The sequence below is a fragment of the Mus musculus genome, chromosome 4, assembly GCF_000001635.26.
Source record: "Mus musculus strain C57BL/6J chromosome 4, GRCm38.p6 C57BL/6J".
In the NCBI taxonomy this organism is placed as follows: Eukaryota; Metazoa; Chordata; class Mammalia; order Rodentia; family Muridae; genus Mus; species Mus musculus.
This window is the reverse complement of record NC_000070.6, coordinates 136,644,993-136,660,352: the sequence shown is the minus strand read 5'-3', so window position 1 is coordinate 136,660,352 and position 15,360 is coordinate 136,644,993. Positions and strand designations below refer to the sequence as shown.

General features: G+C 53.1%; 1 protein-coding gene across 7 annotated transcripts in view; it reads left to right on the top strand.

The window, feature by feature from the left end:
* Ephb2 (Eph receptor B2) overlaps nt 1-12,817 on the top strand; it is a 188,791-nt gene extending 175,974 nt beyond the window's left edge. For 5 of the 7 annotated variants that reach the window (XM_030253190.1, XM_006538534.3, XM_030253191.1 and 2 more), the window contains exons 12-16: nt 575-790; nt 1,269-1,418; nt 2,757-2,950; nt 4,285-4,440; nt 4,923-12,817. In XM_030253190.1, coding sequence (XP_030109050.1) covers nt 575-790; nt 1,269-1,418; nt 2,757-2,950; nt 4,285-4,440; nt 4,923-5,031 — 825 coding nt within the window. In that variant the 3' untranslated portion in view covers nt 5,032-12,817. The remainder of the gene's footprint in view (nt 1-574; nt 791-1,268; nt 1,419-2,756; nt 2,951-4,284; nt 4,441-4,922) is intronic. The other 2 variants (NM_010142.4, NM_001290753.2) reach the window with 1 other exon arrangement.
* Nucleotides 12,818-15,360: the final 2,543 nt, after the last annotated feature.

The window sequence follows — 15,360 nt, the reverse complement described above, 5'->3', positions numbered from 1 at the left end:
CTCAGAGAGAAGCATTTGCCTAGAATCAGAGGGCCAAAGGGAGAGCCCAGATCACAGCCAGGGCTGTTGACACCACATCTAGGGGTTTTCGCCAGACTCTGTAGTTCTCCAAAGTTACTCACAGGAGAAAAACACCAAAGCTCAAGGCCAACAGGTGAACCCCTCAACACAGCACAGTCAGACATCAAGACAGAGATCACTGACATGAGTGTCTGCAGTGTGCCAGCTGTCTTTCAAACAAATATTTATGAAGTTGGCGCCATCACCTTCCGTGTGTTTCCTGTTTGAGTCAGAGCAGCCCTAAGAGACGTATGTAACTCTCCCCCCATTGAACATACAGGAGAGCACAATCGAGTCTGGTTGTATGTCCCAGCCTGCCTCTCCAGACAGAGACAGAGTCAGGGTCAACCCATGAATGCTTACTACCATCCTCAAGTTGGCTTCTCTGAGATTGCCAGGCGTCTGAGTCCTTCACACGGGTGTGTGCAAAGGTGGCAGAGACCTGCCATTGTAAAAAGGTCCAGAGCTCTGGCACTCACTCTCCTGTTGACTCTATTTTCCACCTTCCCCAAAGCAAAACGATGGGCAGTTCACAGTCATCCAACTGGTGGGCATGCTGAGGGGCATTGCAGCCGGCATGAAGTACCTGGCGGACATGAACTACGTGCACCGTGACCTTGCTGCTCGAAACATCCTCGTCAACAGCAACCTGGTGTGTAAGGTGTCTGATTTTGGGCTCTCACGCTTCCTGGAGGATGACACGTCTGACCCCACCTATACCAGCGCTCTGGTAAGGGCACAGCAAGGGTCCCTGGGCATAATCATCTCTCCGCGCCATGTGTATCCACTAACCCGGCCCAGGTGAAGCCTTCACTGGGCCCTGAAGACAGGAAGGGACACACAGAGAACCTCTGGGGCTGCTGGGCTGGGCAGATGATGAGCCAATGGGAGAGAAGGGCTGGGGGCCAGAGCATGGCTTTGGAAGACAGGAGAGATGTGAGCGCACTATGGAATTTGAGGAACCAGTAACTCTCTGGGAACCAGGGAAAGGCTTTTTGGGGACTCGAGGATAAAAATGTGGAATCCAGATGGCAGTGCTGGGGGTATGGGGAGGCACTTCCAGCAGAGGGAACAACATATGCAAATGGCTTGGGGTTGAAGCAACTGAGGAGTCTGGAATCTGGGATCTAACAGAGCGCGGTATAGAGAGTATCAGTCAGGTCACTACCCTGCCCAGCATGCTCTTCTCTCTGCCCGCCCCACTCCAGGGTGGGAAGATCCCCATCCGTTGGACGGCACCGGAAGCCATCCAGTACCGGAAATTCACCTCGGCCAGTGATGTGTGGAGCTATGGCATCGTCATGTGGGAGGTGATGTCCTACGGGGAACGACCCTACTGGGACATGACCAATCAAGACGTAAGTCTCCAGGACGTGGGTAGGGCCTTGCTGGCCAGCTAAGGTCGAAGGGGGCAAGATCAGGGACCCTTGGCCTTGTGTTGATTTCCTGATGAGGTCAGGCACTAGATCGGAGAAGGCAGGTAGCGAGCTTTGTAGGTGTGAAGGTCAGAACAAGATCAGCCAAGACCTCTTCACAGAACCAGTTGTGCATCGGAGAGTGAGCGTGTGGTGGGTGTTTGGGCAAAGGTGCAGAGGTGAGGCTGAGTGGCAGGGTCAGGAGCCATGAGTGGAAACTTGGTCAGAAAGCTTAGTAAGGCTCTGAGTGTGTCTGCTTTCTGTCACTATAACAAGATGCCTGTATTAATCAACTTAAAAGGAAGAAAGGTTTGTCGGAACTCACAGTGTCGGCCCATTTCCTTGGGGACAGTTAATGGCAGTGGAAATGTAAGGAAGTTGTCCACTTCCTAGCAGCCAGGAAGCAAGGAGAATAGAGGAGAAAGGACCAGCGTCCAATATCCCCTTCCAGGGCTCGCCTCATGGGCTCCTTCTTCCCATGAGGCCCCACCTCCTCAAAGGTCTATCATCTTTCAATACTGCCCCAGGCTGGGGACCAAGCCTTCAGCCCATTAGTCTTTGAGTGACTTTTGAAATCCACACTGTAGCAGGCTTCCATTGAGAAGTTTGAAATCACCTCCACCCCCACCCCCACCCCCACCCTCACCCCCACCCCAGGGGATTTTCATTCACACAAAATCTACGGAGAAACCTGAAGCTTCTTAAAGGGGAAGTCTGTTAAGCTGTGGTCAAGTGCGAGAAGATGCATCTTATCTTCAAGGAGGCAGAGCAGATTGACGCCATATTTGGCATCCTTTTTTTCTGATAGAGGGGCAGGTATTGGCTGTAAAGTCACCAAGGCAGCTCAGGGGCCAGCTATGGGGCTGACCAAACATGCTCTCTGCCCATATCTCTATGAGCACTCAAATTGAGAACATAACTAACCCCAAGTCAAACAGGGGCCCTAGGGATGTCCACAGCCATTGGAGCTAGGAGGAGGCTCACCAATTGTAAAAACATTATGCCGGGGCAGCCCCGCACAGGAGGGTCACCCTGATAGGTGTTGGGGACAGACTGCCTGACGTTACTGGGTTTCCAAGGCTGGCAGAGAGAGGGGCCAGGATTTACCATTAGTTACAGCTAGGCAGTGGATGGTGGGACTCATGGCAGCCCCGGGAGGTAGAGGAGTCTCCGTGGGTCATGCCTGTAGTGCTCCAGAGATGAATATGCTCAGCAGGGGCTTAAAGCCCTCACCCCAGCCACCCAGCCACCCAGCCCCGCTCTACCTTTGTGACGCCGCAGGTAATCAACGCCATTGAACAGGACTACAGACTACCTCCGCCCATGGACTGCCCTAGTGCCCTGCACCAGCTCATGCTGGACTGCTGGCAGAAGGACCGCAACCACCGGCCCAAGTTCGGCCAGATTGTCAACACGCTGGACAAGATGATCCGAAACCCCAACAGCCTCAAAGCCATGGCACCCCTGTCCTCTGGGTATGGCCCTGGCCCCACCCCTCCCTGTCTCCAAACATTCTCTCCTGGGTGTGAGTCACGGGAGCCTCACCATCTCCTCTCTCTGGGTGCCATCCTGGACCCGCCCAATGGCAGTCTGGGATGGTGGAGGAAGAGCCTTGTAAAGCCAGGGCAGAGAGGACAGCATTCACGCCAGAGTCTCTGTGACTGGAGGTCGTTCGTGGCTGTGCTCAGCATAGTTGCCTCCCACTGTTCTTCCTTCCTCACTTCACATCCCAGCTGGGCCTCTCCATGTCCGTTTGTGCCCTCACTGGCACACACACACACACACACACACACACACACACACACAAACTACATAGTCACAAATGTACATACTCCCCCATTCAGAAAGACACACTCACCGTAAACATGCCTCCAGGGTGGAGAGACCAGCTCAGCCCCAGGACAGGGCTCAGGGACCCTGGGGCTCCCTTTCTGAGGTCCCAGGACCCGCTTCATCAGGCTCGGCTCCTTATCGCTTTCCAGAGGTGGCTGGCACAGCTCATTCAGCTGCCGACCCTGCTCATTCTTACTCTGCAACCCAAGGACAGCTGTCACACAGGTCACATAGCTGCTGGCACTATACTCTCAGGGACCCTCAGTCCCACAGGGTTTAGGGGGAGAGTGTGCAACCAGGCACCTCACCACCGAGGACCAGCCATATCTGGAGACTCCTTGAGTCAAAGTCCTTCTGTGCTAGCTTCTCCCTGCTGCACCTCACCCAGACCCTGTGTTAGCCATCTTTCCCTAGAGCAGCCGTTCTCAACGTTCCTGATGCTGCGACCCTTTCACACAGTTCCTCGTGGTGGTGACCCCCCAACTAAATTACTTTCATTGGTATTTCATAATGTGAAGGGGTCATTCAACCCCAAAGGGGTCACAGCCCATAGGTTAAGAACTCCTGTTCGAGATGGAACCACCCAGCCCTTCCCCTCAAGAAATTCAGGCGCTTCTTGTCCACTGCTCAGAGCCTTGATCTGATGGTGTGGCCCATATACTGGGAGCACACATGAGAGACAGATGAGGAATGACTTTAGGGGGAAGCAGGGACTAGCTGGCACTGCCCAACCAAAGTCTCTCCTGTAATCGTGGCTCCCCAGCGCCTTCCCCAGCTTCCTTAAGTCATCCTGCACGTACCCCCTCTAGTCCTCATAAATAATTCACCCATACAGGTTCTAGCCCGTGTCTAGCCTCACACAGAAACACCTACACACACTCACCTGGGATACCTACACAGGGACCACACACCCTTCTATCCTCCATTGGAGATAGGCATACGCCCTGACCATCCCTGTCACCTGCCTCTCCCCCAGCATCAACCTGCCACTGCTGGACCGCACGATACCGGACTACACCAGCTTTAACACGGTGGATGAGTGGCTAGAGGCCATCAAGATGGGCCAGTACAAGGAGAGCTTTGCCAACGCCGGCTTTACCTCTTTCGACGTTGTATCTCAGATGATGATGGAGTAAGTACTAGTGGCCTCTACCCCATCCATCCCTGCTTCCCACCCACAGCATCAGCCAAATGGGGAGTTTGGAGAGAGGTGAACAGAGTGACCCAGCAGGGACATCGGGATCAAGTAGTCAGACATATTCAGATCTGTAGCCGGATCTGCCTGGTGCCTCCGGGGCAAATCCCAGAGTCTGGGAAGATTTTTCATCTATAAACCAGGGCTTAGTGAAGGAGATTCAAGGAAATGGTTACATGGCCAATGGTTACATGGCCAATATAACCCCTCCCCGCTTCCTGGTGGCAGGAGAAACATGGCCTCCTGCCTCCCCATTGACTGTTGGGACCCCCGAATCTCTACTCTCTCTTTGACACCCAATGCCCATCCCCACACCCCTTCCCCATCCCTCACTAAGGGCCTGGGGAAGTTTAGGCTGCTGGCCCATGACCCCCCCCCCAACACATACATTTTCCTAGTTATGTCTATCTCTCCCAAAGGGACATTCTCCGCGTTGGGGTCACTCTAGCTGGCCACCAGAAAAAAATCCTGAACAGTATCCAGGTGATGCGGGCCCAGATGAACCAGATCCAGTCTGTAGAGGTTTGACATTCGCCTGCCTCGGTTCTCCTCTTCCTCCACGCCGCCCCCTGAGCCCCCCTACATCGGTCCCCCTGCTGCTCTGTCCACTACAAGGTCAGCCACCTGCCAGGAGGCCACAGACAACAGGAAGAACCAAGCAGCACTCCAGCCAAGCCGTCACCAAGAGCCCATGCAAGTCAAAGGAAGGAAAAGGGGATTGGGTGGGGGGGACACGCACCTAGATCTGGGAGGGGGCGGGACAGGCAAGAGACGTTCGTTCCAAGAGGATTCTCATAAGGGAAGTGACGGTTCTTAGAGGAGAAAAGCAAAAGGCTTGGGAGATCCACATGGCCTGTCCCCGTGAAGGCCAAAAAGCATTTTCTCTCCAACTCCTTCTGGGAAGGTTGAGCTGGCCAGAGCCAAGAAACACTTCCAGGAACATTAACATGAAGGGAAGAGGTGAGCCACCCTCCTTGCCTGGCCTTAGCCGTTTCTTGGAGCATCACTAATGGCCCAGCCCCCAGGCACAAGGGGCAGAGAGACAGGCAGTCGCCCCAGATAGGCTCCGGGGAAGTCCATTCCAGCTGCCACCGGCAGACAGGAGGATAGTTGTTCTGTCTTGGGAGACGGTTTCCAAAAACTCCGAGAGACTTTCTGCTAATGGTTCAGGAGGCGGAAGAGGAGCTCCTGGCCTCCCAGGTCACGCCAAACAGGCTAGATCTTCCTGAGGACAGCCACCCAGGTCTGCAGCCCCACAAGGCCCTGCTCCTGATCAGCCTCAGCCAGAGGACGAGGAGGCAGGTGACTGTCATCAGCCTCGACTGCCACAGAGAAGCATACTCTTGCATCTGGGTTTGTTTACAGCGATTCCGTGGACCGGGGGTATTTTGATCAGGGGTGGTTTTGGTCTGGGAGGGTTTTGTTTGTTGGGTTTTTTTAAAAAAAAATGACAATGAAGAGACACTTTGACATTTCCTACCTTTTGAGGACTTGATCCTTCTCCAGGAAGAAGGTGCTTTCTGCTTACTGACTTAGGCAATACACCAAGGGCGAGATTTTATATGCACATTTCTGGATTTTTTTATATGCTTTTCATTGATACCCTTCCCTCCTCCCACCTGCTGCCAGGCCTCACCAAAGCCAACTGTCACAGGGCCACCTGGGCCACTCAGAGACCTCAGTGGGACTGGGAGAGTGGAGGGAACTACATCAGCGCCCACACTGGACCACAGACGGAGGCAGATGAGGGCTCCAAGGCCGGAAGTCCTCCCTTCCTCCCTGTCTGCTCTCATGCTCTCCGCCCTGTTCTATCTGGCACTTCCCAGGCACAGAGGCCCCTTCAGGTTCCTGGGTGCTCTTCAATGGCCAAAACTCGATTTCATGTCTGGGAGCCTGGACCAGGCTACCCGGGAAGTCAGGACCCTGATCATTCACTGTGACACCCCAGCCCTCCAAGGGTACCCCGGGAGACCACGTGACTCTCTCTCTCTCTCTGTCTCTCTCTCTCTCTGTCTCTCTCTCTCTCTCTCTCTCTCTGTCTCTCTCTCTCTCTGTCTCTCTCTGTCTCTCTCCCACTCCTTCTTTCCCCGAGGCCTTTGCCTGGGTCTGAAGGTCTTGGCCAGAGGAACACCATCATCAGTCAAGGGGTCTGGCCGCAGGCTCCCCTGTGAGCAAATGCAGGGAATCCGAGCAGAACAATCGGTTAGTGAATTGAATGGAAATAAATGCTTTAGTTATAAAATGACCCCTGTACTCTGTAAGTTCCAAGAAAAAGATCCTGGCACCTTTGGGACCTGCCAAATGACTTTAATGCTCTTGCAAGGGACTCTTCCCCCTGCCCCTCAGGATCCAAAAGGCCCAGGCTGAGGAAACTCATGGAGGCAATCAAACAAACAAACAAAGAAGCTCATGTAGCCTTCTTAGCCTAGGGTCATCAGAAGCACAGGCAGAGAAGCGTAGGCACTGGGTTGGCTCAGCTCTGCGTTGCGTGTACAGTGCCTGGCTAAGTAAGCCACGTTAGAAGTGGTGGCCCGTGGACCCCATTCAGCCACAAATGTAACCCCCTCCCCCACACAATGCTGTCTCCTGTGCTAAGGGCTCGGACTTACTGTGAGTAGTTCTTTTGTGTGGAGGAGGAGAAGGAGGAAGAGAAGGAAGAGGAGGAGAAGGAGGCAGGAAGTGTGTGTGCTGCAGATAAGACTGTTAGAAGAGGAAGGGGTATCCCAGAGACAGCTCATCTCAGGACCATTTCCTTTGTCTGGTGAGCATCTTTGAGGAGCCTATCCATGGGGGAAGATTGAGGCCACAGGCCACCAGCAAAAGACCCTGCAGTGAGCAAAACCATCGTGGCTCAGCCTGTCATCTGTCCTTCACCTATTCTCAACCCGGGAGCAGAGGGAAGGAAGGGATTAGAGAGGAAGCTTGTCCCTGGGGTAGGGACAGCGGGCCTGGACACAGGGCAAGTATTGGCAAGTTTCCCACAAAGCAGCAAACAGCGGCCCGTTGGCCATCCCTTAATGGCCCAAAGACACCCAGCGCGGATGGCAGCTGTCCCAGCACACAAGGTCACCTTCTGGTGGGAGCTTCTCTGATGCTCTGCAGATTAACTGTCTCCCCAGCCCACCTCCCACCACCCCAGAGCCCCACGAGGCCTGGCAGTCAGTGTTTCCGTCAGATGGCTTCCTGCCTTAAGCCACTAGGCTGGCGTCTTCTAGCCAGCTCATCTGCCCATCCACCCTCTAGTGCCCAAAGTATTCGTGTAAAGCCGTAGGACTCTACATGTCTACTTCCAGAATACGGGTGCTATCCAGACCTTCTGTCTCCTCTTCAGGGTACCAAACAGACACCGTCACTGTGGCAGTCCTGAGTGTAGGCCCTGCTCACTTCTCAACTACAAGACATCGTCCTCCCCCCACTCCTCAATGCTCAGCAGGGAGTGGTAGGCCCTGCTGCCAAGCGCCTTCCACTTAGGCTGCCCGCTCACATGGGCACACAGCTTGGAGCTATCTGCTGCCTAGTTACTAATCCCTTCCTGGCTCCACCCCCCATCCATCTCCCCACTCCCAGCCCCCCCAAGCACTAGCTCCCACCTGCCCAGCATCAGGAACCGCTTCCGGCTGTTCAGCCCAAGCTTGTTTCTTGAGGAAAGAAAGCTGTTTTGTGAACCTGGGCCAGGGCACCATGGAAGTGGGGCCAGCTGCTCTGGGAGAGTGTGCCTGGAAGAGCCACTCGGGGCCAAGTTAAGTATGACGGAGCTGTGCCACCCACCCCAGAAGTCTCACAATGGGCTGTTAGTGGCAATCAACAGGCCTGTTCCTGAGCCGGTATTGAAGGTGTCTTGCTGGTAGGTTGGTAGCACGCTTGCCTGGCATGCACAAAGCACTCGGTTCCACCCCCCAGCACTGCATAAACCGGATATGGTAATATATGACTGTAAACTCGGTACTCAAGAAATGGAGGCAGGAGGGTTAGAAGATCAGTGGCATCCTTAGCTACTTAGTGAGTTCAAAGCCAGCCTGGGCCACATAAGACCTTATCTCTAGGAAAGAAGTTATGGTCAATAGTGACATCCTTAGTGCTAGACCCACTGCTTCTGAGCAGACACAAGAGTAGCAGAGAACACTTATACAATCTACTTACCAGCTGGGCCTCAAGTCCACCCTTTCCAGTATCCAGAGCGCCCACCTTCTCTATGGCTGAGAGGTCTATGCTGCCCCCTTGTGGGCACTCACTAACATTGCACCCCCTCATAGATCCCACCCCTTGCTGAAGGACTCCCACCGGAGACCACCACCCACCCCAATGCCACCCTTGCTTCTCCAGGTGCCTGTCATTTCCAGGGACAGTTCCCAGAGGAAGACCTTTGGCAGGGAGAGGTGCAAATGCACTCAAAAGACAAGATGTAACCTACTTCTGTCACTAACTAGGGCCACGGGCCCCAGGAGAGACTGTTCCTCACTGGGCCATAGCTTCTCATCTATAAAACAGGAGCATTAGGCTGGGTGCTGCAGGCCTGGAAAACCCTTTGTCCACCTCGGTCCCGCAAAGTAAAACACTGGTTCAGGGCCACGGCTCCAGAAAGGGCCACAAGCCTTGGCTTCCCCGCACCAGGGTCCACCCGAACATGGTCACTTAGGCGCAGAAAACAAAGGAATCCAGCTCTGGCGTATGAGGCAAGAGAAAACCAGATGGGATGGGCTATCAGGGTGGGCTTTCAGGGGGAGGCTACAGGCTGAGAGAAAGGTCACTCCAAAACGTAGCAGCTTCAACAGTGCAGCGCAAAAACATCTGGAGGTGTTGTGGGGCATGAGTTGGTGTGAGTGTAGGGCATGGAATTAAGGTCCAGCCACAGAGGCTACCAAGCAGAGATTAGTAGGACTACCATTAGATTATAGAGCAGTGGTTCTCAACCTTCCCAATGCTGCAACCCTTTAACACAATTCCTCACGGTGTGGTGACCCCCAACCATTTGTTGTGGTTTGATTTGGCTTTTTGAGACAGGGTTTCTCTGTGTAGCCCTGGCTGTTCTGGAACTCACTCTGTAGACCAGGCTGGCCTTGAACTCACAGAGATCCACCTCCCTCTGCCTTCTAGGTGCTGGGGTTAAAGGGGTGCGCCACTACCACCTAGCTCATAAAAATGTTTTCATTGCTACTTTATAACTGTAACTTGGCTATTGTTATGAATCATGATGTAAATATCTGTGTTTTCCAGTGGACTTAGACAACCCCTGAGAATGGAGTCATTCAACTCCCAAAGTGGTCACGACCCACAGGTTGAGAACCAGTGTTCTAGAAAAAAAAAAGAGTCAGTTTCAGCCATCAAATCAAAAGAGGAGCTTCCAGCAAGCCCCTGGAAGAGCCCTCGGGACTCCAAGAGAGCCCAGACTCTGCCATTTACTTTCCAACACGGACAAACCCGACTCCACTTCCGCAGCCTGGGAGAGAGGAGCTTGGCTTTGTGTTCCCTGATTCATCTCTTTTTATTTTGAAAGAGTCTCATATATCCCAGTCTGACCCCAAACTCACTGTGCAGTCAGGGATGACCACTATTGAACGTCCGATCCTCCTCGCTCTACCTCCCAAGGGCTGGGATTACAGGCGCACACCACCACGTCTGGTTTTGCAGTGCTAGGGTCGGGAAGCCGGGGTCTTTGTGCTTGGGAAGCAAGCGCTCTACCAACTGAGCTACACCCTCAGCCCATCTGCTTCTGGTTGTAGCTATGATGTCCACACATGGGCATACACCACCAGCCAGCCAGCCTTGCCTCAGATTCCCAGCCAGTGACTGTTACCACAAAACTGGCTGGAGAGCGAGCTTGGCCCCAGTCAGCTTTTCCCACAGAGAAACCAGTGTTGGGGTGTTGGCCTCAAGAAAGGACTTGGGCCAAAGTGGGTTCAGAGAGTCCCCGACCCCCACCCAGCAAGCTGGCCTCAGGCGATTGAAGCCTCAAGGACTAATATCTGAACAGATTACCCTATGCCAAGTGCCAAAATCTCCCTGCCCCCTCTTCGCTAGTGAGGAACATGGCTCTCAAGGGGGGTGGGGGGAACCCAGCCAATCCTAACACCTACAGCCTGCTGACTGAACGTGTGTTTGCAAGTGCTTGTAATCACCCATAGGATAAGCACCTTACCCACTACTGCATGTCGAATTGAGGATTCCAGGGCTCCACCATGCCTCCCTGAGTCAGAATTCCCCATCTGAACAGTGGGAGATTCCTGCCCGCCCCGGAGGGCCCCCTGCTCCGCCTCCTCCCGCCTCCCACCCACAACCCTGTAACAATCTGCACCGAGTGTACTGAGCAGCGCTTAGGGTGGAGCCTCATATCAGATAAGATGCCCAAAGCCCAGACACAAACTAAGACCCTGACAGTGGAGAAGGCAGGACGAACCCTCAGGAATGTGCCCAGACTGGGTTAGGGTTTCAGAAAAATCAAAAAGACCCCCGAAGCCCCAGAGTCCAGCTGAGTTAAGTTCACAGCAGGACGACTGCTTCGGGAAAGCTGATCCGGGAAGAATCAGGAACCTAATACTTCACAGGGGCCCTGCGTCCCAGCCGGGACCACCCTGTGGAGACCCCAACGCCCCAACACCACAGCGCAGACATGCTCGCTCAATACCTGGCCTGGTGGGCCAAACTAGGGCTGGGTGGACCTTCTAGGTAAACCTGACCCTCAAGTCTCCTGAGCCTACCCACTACCCAAACTGAGGTGACAGCAGATGAGCAAAGGCACCTGGGGCTCCCTGTTCCTCGAGGGCCTGGCTCCCCCTGCTGGAAAAAGGGGGTATGGCATAGGGAAGGGAAGGCAAGCAACAAGGAAAGGCCAGAAACCATCTAAGAGCTAGCACATATACTCTGGGCCCTGCTGAGCCAAGAATTGTAGCATTCCAAGGGCTAAAAGACCCCAAGATTTTATGACTCACCAAACGCAATCTCCTAAGAGGCCAGTGGAAAGAATTTGTGTTTGTGAGAGTCCATCACTAGGCAAATCTGTGCTAATTCTTGACATCATAAGCCCCATGGTTCGACGCTACCCAAACTCAGGGGCCCTAGCAGGGAGAAAAAAAGAAAGAAAGAAAAGGGGGAAAAAAGCACAAAGAGAGAGGGGGAGAGAAAGAGAAGAGGGGGAGACAGTAATGCAAGCTGGGGAATCTGGTTACAGATGGATGATGGGGAATATAAAACCTCCCTTGGAGTGACCCTCACCAGGTCTGATTGGAGAAGGCTGGCCCATCTGCTTCTTCAAAACCCTCTTGCAGGCTGCAGTACCCACTTGCTTGGGGGGCTCTGACAGCCCACTGTGGGGCTCCGCCTGGACAGAGAGAACTGGAGCAAGATCACCCCATACCAGCGAGGAAGCAGTGGGGTGGAGAGGCACCACACTGCCTTTCCTATGATGGTCTCCATACAAGGTTTCTTTCCTGGGACACATGGATGCATTATCTCATGGCTGCCAACACGTCCTCCCTCCAAGGAGCACTCTCATCCCTTCCACTGCCTCCCAAAATGAGACCTGCCCCAAGGAGAGCTGTGAAGGGCCCAGAGCTCTGTGGTGGTCTCTCTCTGTCCTCCTTTCTATGGACAGAAACTCTGACGCCTCCACCACTGACCCCAGGTGGACTTCACAGGAACCCACACTCACGAGCAGTCTCTTCAGCCTCCAGGGAAGAACGACGGCTGCTTGGTTTTAATCCCAGCTGCTATTTCTTCAGTGCCAACCATGGACAGGGCTCCTCGTGTCTTCTAGACACAGCCCTGCAACTCCACAAGAGCCGTGCAATAATGACAACCACACTGTGGGCTGGGACACTCAGAGACAGCATGCTGGCTCCCCCAGGTCACACAGCCAGCCAGCGGTCTTGGACCCCAGCACAGCACACTTTTCTCACAATACGCCACTACCATTGGTCCTCACTCAGCTCACCATGGTCAGATCCCAGGTCCCCAGGGTCACTGCTCTCTTTGCATGGCCCCCCAGCCCAGCTGCTATCAGAGCCAGAGGGGGTGCCTGCCTAGACCCACTCTGACAGTCCCCCGCCCCCACCTCCACCAGCCTGAGCTGTCCCAGCAATAGCTCTCAACCAGGGATATCTGGCAGATTTCATAGGACTGCCCTTTCCTCTGGTCAATGTTGGGAGTCAGAAAGGGGTGGGGCCGGGGCCCCTCTAGACCCCGGTGTTGTGACCAAGAAAATCTCATCAGCTGCATCCAGTGGCAACCTTGACCCTGTGGGTTACTCTGATGTGTTTGTAGGAGTATTTTTAGCTGAATCTCTTTTTTTTTTCCAAAATAAATGTGAATTGTAAAAATAGATTTGTGGACTCAATATTGTCTTTCCTCTAAAATTACCCCCCAAAAAAGCAAATAAGAGTTCCTAGAAGCCCTTAGTGGGGTTCTGAAGTAGGAGTAGGAGTTTGCCAGAGTTATGAATGAAGTCATAGATTGGGATTGGGGTAAGAATTTGGCTTGGGTGTTAAACTGAAACAGTAAGTTCTACCAACATCCATTAGAGTTGCAAGACTTGAACGCTAGTGCCAGACAGTCCTGTTGTATGTACAATCTCTACGGCCTGTGCGCCTGTGTCCTTGGAGAGGTGACATATGAGGTAAGCCTTGGGTCAGGTGCCTGTCTTATCCCAGTGGGCAACTTTGAGGAAGAAGGATTTATTTTAGCTCATGATTTCAGAGGGTTCAATTTATGGTCATCAGTCTCCATTTGCTTGGACAGAGCATCTCATAGCCGTGGAAATGTGTGTCAGGGAGCTTTCCAGTGTCGTCACAGACAGACAAGAGAGAAGCAGCCACAGGCGGGGTTTATATACCCCCCCAAGGTCACAACCCCCCCAGTTACTACTTCCTCCAATGGACCCTACTCCTCACAGTTCACCACCTCAGATGATCATGTTGTGTCACATTTACATAATTACATCGGAAGTTAGAGGACAACTTACCGGAGTCAGTTCTCTCCTTCCGTTCTACGGTCCTGGGGACAGAACTCAGACCATCGGGCTTGGTGGCAAGCACTTTACTCACAGAGATGGCTCCCTAGCCTTCTAGTCACATGCTAAACCTATCAATGGCTTCAATCATTCGCTGGTCAGAGCCCTGTGATCCATCATATCTGGAAATAGCCTTGAACACATCATGAGTTCCAAGGCATCCTCAAAGCGATCAAGCTGAGGGTAAATATTAGCCGTCATTAGGCTTCATTTCCAAGTCTGTAAAATGGGCTGATAGCTTCTAACTCCTAGAGGACAGGTGGCAAGGACAGAAATGAACAGGATGAGGGCTTGGCGAGCAGGAGCCTGTAACGACAGAGCCAGCTCTGTCACATCACCTACTGTGCTCGGTGCAGCTCAGGCTGACATTCAGCTAGTGTCTGTCACATCAGGGGAAGGCTGTCTGAGGATGAATCTGGCAGATTCAAGGCTAAGATGATGAGGCTAATGCAAAGCCTTGAATACACCAAAGTCACAGTGATGAATCTTGCTCTTCCCACCTGTTCTATGGGTAGCATCCCACTCTGCAGGTAGCATCTCCTGAGACCCCTGAAGAACCAACCAGCACTTGGCTTCTGCTCGGGGGACTGAAGGTAGTGCTGGGGTGCTGTGCTGGCTAGTTTTGTGTCAGCTTGACACAAGGTACAGTTATCAGAGAGGATGGAGCCTCAATTGAGAAAGTGCCTCCTCCATAAGGCCAGGCTGAGGCGAGCCTAAAGGGCATTTTTTTTTAAGTTAGTGGTTGATGGGGGAGGGTCCAGCGCACTGTGGGTGATGCTATGCCTGGGCTGATGGTCCTAGGTTCTAAAAGAAAGCAGACTGAGGGCCAAAGAGATGGCTCAGCAGTTAAGAGCACTGACTGTTCTTCCAGAGGTCCTGAGTTCAATTCCCAGCAACCACATGTTGGTTCACAACCATCTGTAATGGGATTGGATGCCCTCTTCTGGTGAGTTTGAAGACAGCTACAGTGTACTCATATACATATACTGATGTGGAAGTATCGGGCAAATTAACCCTTTCCTCCACGACTTGCTTTTGGTCGTGGGGTTTCATCACATCAACAGTAACTAACCCTAACCAAGACAAGTTGGTGCCAGGAGAGTGGGGCATTGCTGTGACAGACATGGCCGTGTTGTTCTAGGGAGGATTGTGGAAGGACTTTGGAACTTTGGGCTAGAAAAGCCATTGAGTAAGTATTAAGGGCTTAGCGAGCTGTTCTGGAGCAACTTGGAGGTGAAGGGTGCAGAGAGAAATGCAGACAGTGGAGACCTGGCTTGTGACGTTTCAGAGGGAAACAAAGAATCTACTGGGCCATTTGTGTGAAGAATCTGTGGCGTCCGGCCAGCTGGAGCTGCAGAATCGGCTGTGATTAAGGAGAGACCGGTATCACTGGGGTAAGGTCTGAGAAGTGTCTCCTCAGGACCAGCACCCAGAACCTGTGTTCCAGAAGTGTCCAAGGTTGTAACTCCAGTTGGCTGTGTAAGAGTCACCCAGACGTTACTGGGTTTGAAGGCATAAAGGGGTCATGGAGAGCAGCCTAGGCTTAGCACCATGAAGAAAGCCCAGGAAAGGTTATTTGTAAAAGTACAGTCCAGGCGCAGCAAAGACCCCAATACTTTGGAGAGGCCAGTACCATGGGATGACCACCAAGAACAGCAGCAGCCATGGAGTGGAGCCATTGGGAGCCTAGAGCATAGCTTTGTGTGCTGCGGAGGGCAGAGCCAGAGAAGTGACCCCCAAGCCCCATGGAGGAGGTCAGAAGGTTATGAACAAATCCCTGATAACTGGATGTTGAATTATTTACACTGTTGGAGTTGGGTTTTTGCTTGACTCTGAGGATACCCTGGTTTTCCCCT